The sequence below is a fragment of the Rhynchophorus ferrugineus genome, unplaced genomic scaffold, assembly GCF_030347505.1.
Source record: "Rhynchophorus ferrugineus isolate W39M unplaced genomic scaffold, kcgeb_rfMv2 rfM5, whole genome shotgun sequence".
In the NCBI taxonomy this organism is placed as follows: Eukaryota; Metazoa; Arthropoda; class Insecta; order Coleoptera; family Curculionidae; genus Rhynchophorus; species Rhynchophorus ferrugineus.
Window position 1 is genome coordinate 5,039,326 of NW_027472584.1, and position 3,714 is coordinate 5,043,039.

The following is a 3,714-nucleotide window of genomic DNA, read 5'->3' on the forward strand; positions in this document are numbered from 1 at the left end:
TTAATAAATAAAAATTGCACTGAGCTCAGTTTATTTTGATATATTTTGTTTGAACCTCTGAGTTGGACTTTGATTTTTTGAGTAAGGTATTTCTGTTACCTTTAATTATACAATTCCCTGTTAAAATAAAAGAAAATGAGTTTGCATTTAGGGAATTCGTTGAAAATATCTAAAATTTCATTTTAATTCGGAATATTTAATTAATTTGTCGAAAATAAATTTTATAAGATATTTTAAATTTTATAGCTTAAAATGATTATATGTAATGATACAATTATTGTCTGGAGCTTTATTTTATTTATAGTATATTGTGAAGTAACCTTTGAACTCTTAAATATAACTAATCATATTTTCTAGTCCAGCAGTTGGGTTAAATAGGAATATATTCGGATCAATTTTCTAAGATAACACACTATATTTCATTCATCCAAGAGAAGAAGATCCAAGATGGAAAGGTAATTTTAATATAAAATGCACTATGATTCAGCTGTTTTTTCATTAAAACATAATTTATTCTATATTATTGCTATAATAATAAATAAAAAAGGTTCTATTTTTAACAACTACCATTTAAGTAAGAAAAGAAGACATCGTTATCCCGTAGATTAATATTGGTAATTTGAGTGACATATTAAGAAAATTGTACAATATATATTATTATGAATTAAACATTATATAACCAATTATTTTATTGATATCATTTTTATTATTTTACCTGTCTGTCTATAAGTCTGATTATAAATATGCATAGAATTTGTCCGTATTAAAACAAAAAAATTGTTTCAAAGAGACTTGGCTTTGGCTTTATTCCTGTTACAGTCTGTTAATTCTTCCTCAATAGTCTGAAAAAATATATGCCCAGCTTAAAACACTATTTTTTTCTACCACTTTAAGTATCTACACTATTTAAATTTATAATATATATTCTTCACAATTTCTGTCTGACATGTCATGCTAAAATTATTACTTACCTTGAAAGGATTAATTTTTCTTAAATTACACATTCTAGATGTAAACTGATATTCTGATAGTCGGCGATGGTGCAACTGGAATAAGCGCGACTATACGAGCCAAACAACTGTTGGACGCGGAAGGGAAGAAAATCAGGGTCGGTGGAATCGAAGTCATAGCACACTTGATCGGTGGTCTATACGGAACATAGATTTTTAGGTAATCATCGTCGAGAAGGCCCCATAAATGGGACTGGAAAGAGAAGGGCGCGCCTCTGAACACTCCCCTAACGGAGGATAAGTTCGGTCTATTAACTAGCACCGGTAGGATTCCGGTACCAGCCCTGCCAGGTTGGATTCTTTGTCTTAAATCGATTTATATATTGAATAAATGATATTTCGTCAGGAACTCCGATGTTTAATCACGGGAACTATATCGTCCCGCTGGGACACGTTATTCAGTGGTTGGGAGAGCAAGCTGAGGCAGTGGGCCCGGGTTATGCACCTTCCGAAGTCCTGTACAACGATGACGGGAGCGTTAAAGATATCGCGACGAATGATTCAAACATAAACCGGATGCGCGGAGCACACCATCGGCTGGCCCTTGGATAAGAACACCTACGGAGGATCCTTTCTGTATCATTTAACGACGAGGTATCCCTGATCGCCGTCGGGTTTGGATTACATCAATCTGTACCTGAGCCCGTACAAGGAATTCCAAAAGTACTGAATATCCAAAGATCGGTAATGCGGTAATGTTCGTTTCTTCGCAGGTTCAAACACCATCCGTTCATAAAGCATCACTTCGAAGACGGCAATAGGATCTCACCAGGGCACCGGCAGTTTTCACAGTATCCCCAATCTCACTTTTCCTGGAGGATGCTTAGTAGTAGCTTTGCCACGGGTTTTATTACCTTGCCGAAAGTTAGTTAAAAGGATTGTACCTAATGAAAAATTAGAGCATTACACAAAAATAAGTTTTTTTTATTAATGAATTGTTTAAAAGTTCATAAAATAATCACCCAAATGTCATCAAAACACAACTGGAATCTTTTAAAGTCAACTAAAAGCGTACATATAGTGTATAACACAAATTATGTTATGCAACACTTTAAACTCGCAAAATCCTGTCAAACGAAACTTAGGCATCTTCGACGGACTCGAAGATTGTTATTGTCCCGCTGGTGTGTATGAGTTTGTGCCACTCGATTCTGGAGAGGGCCATCCACCGTAAGACGTGCAACATCAAGGACCCCAGCCAGAATAACTGGGTGGTCCCAGAAGGAGGTCGCGGCCCAGCTTACAACGCAATGTAAGGACCAATGAGATTTAACATTTTCCTATATCTTTTTATTTATATTGTATTAGTTAAGAAGATACAATTTTTGTATACAAATAAACTTTATATTGTAGTTCTACCAGTATCGGTGACTAGCTTGATTCATCCCTTGTTTCTTCCTTTAGCTCTTCTCTTTCTTTGAACTGATTCTCGGCCGCTCTGTAATGTTCTGGCCAGTCTTTTGGTTGCTTATTTCCATACATCTGTAAATCAATAATAACCTGACAATGTGCTTATAAGTCAACTGAAATAGTTACCTCACACACGAACTGTAAAACCTTCATCTTTGAGATTTCAATTTCAGCTCGAATCCCCCATTGGAAAGTTTGTATTTTCGTTTTCTCATCAAACTCACAGTGAAGGTAATAATTCTTTATCAAGGTTTCTCTTATATATTCTTTGACTTTACCGAAAAATGGATGCTCAACTTCTACATCAATATCCAAGGACTTCAGGAAACTATAAAGGGATTCTGAAATAATAAATCAACAATATAAAAACAATAAAGGAATGGTATCGTAGAGCTCACTGTCTGATACTGGCGCGTTTGTCATAAATATATGGGATAAAATTAATAGAGTCAGTATCTTGTGAGCAGCATTTGGTACATTTGAACCAGTTTCATAACTAGAAACACATTCTTCCTCTTCATCGGAATAATTTACAGGAGGCAACATACTAATTAAAAAATAAATTTTTTTTTTCATTTTTACATCATCATATTCAGTAAGTGTGTAACCATATACCTAAAAATGTATGCAAAACAATATCAACAACATCCATATAACAATAATAATACCAACATTTTCCAGAACCTTAATTGCTTGTTGTATAACACTATCCACGCATTGGCCCTTTTTGTGAATTACATTTTGATTTAATTCGGATCTGGTATAAAATGAATTTTCGTCAGCTTTAAGAATAATGTACCTGACTACATCATTGATTATATTTTCTGTATTTTGATCCGGTACGTCTGGATCAGTCTGTGATTTGGTTTTTTGAGACCCGCTAACTGATCTTCGCTTCTTCGACATTTTTACGACTTGAAGAACTTTAAAATCGTGTATCAGCTATCTCCATACAGCACTATCAACCATAGAAAAAATAGAAATTTCACGGTATAGGCGACCTTGGGGAAATGTTTTGTTTAGTCCAATCAACCTTAGCGCTGCGATCGCAAATTGTGATTGGCTAGTTTTTAAATTGTTGGAACCGCCACTAAAACGGAATGTGATTGGTTCGGTCAAATTGTGCGAGGCCATCATTTTCGGGCATCCATTGTTGTTTGAAGTTTAGGTGTTTGTTAAAGTCAAGATAACTTCGTTTCACGTTGTTTATATATTCTGTTTTACATTAATTGTTATTGAGTAATATAAAAATTTATTACTATGCATCCGTGTAGTAAAAGATGCAGTGTACCTG

General features: G+C 34.5%; 1 protein-coding gene across 1 annotated transcript; it reads right to left on the minus strand.

Annotated features, from left to right (window-relative positions):
• Positions 1–2,308: 2,308 nt before the first annotated feature.
• Positions 2,309–3,381, minus strand: LOC143197572 (non-structural maintenance of chromosomes element 3 homolog). The gene is made up of 4 exons (XM_076406110.1): positions 3,093–3,381; positions 2,819–3,035; positions 2,547–2,761; positions 2,309–2,492 (listed from the first exon to the last, which is right to left on the minus strand). Exons 1-4 carry the CDS (start codon positions 3,324–3,326, stop codon positions 2,382–2,384), a joined length of 777 nt encoding a protein of 258 aa, XP_076262225.1. The 5' UTR covers positions 3,327–3,381; the 3' UTR covers positions 2,309–2,381.
• Positions 3,382–3,714: the final 333 nt, after the last annotated feature.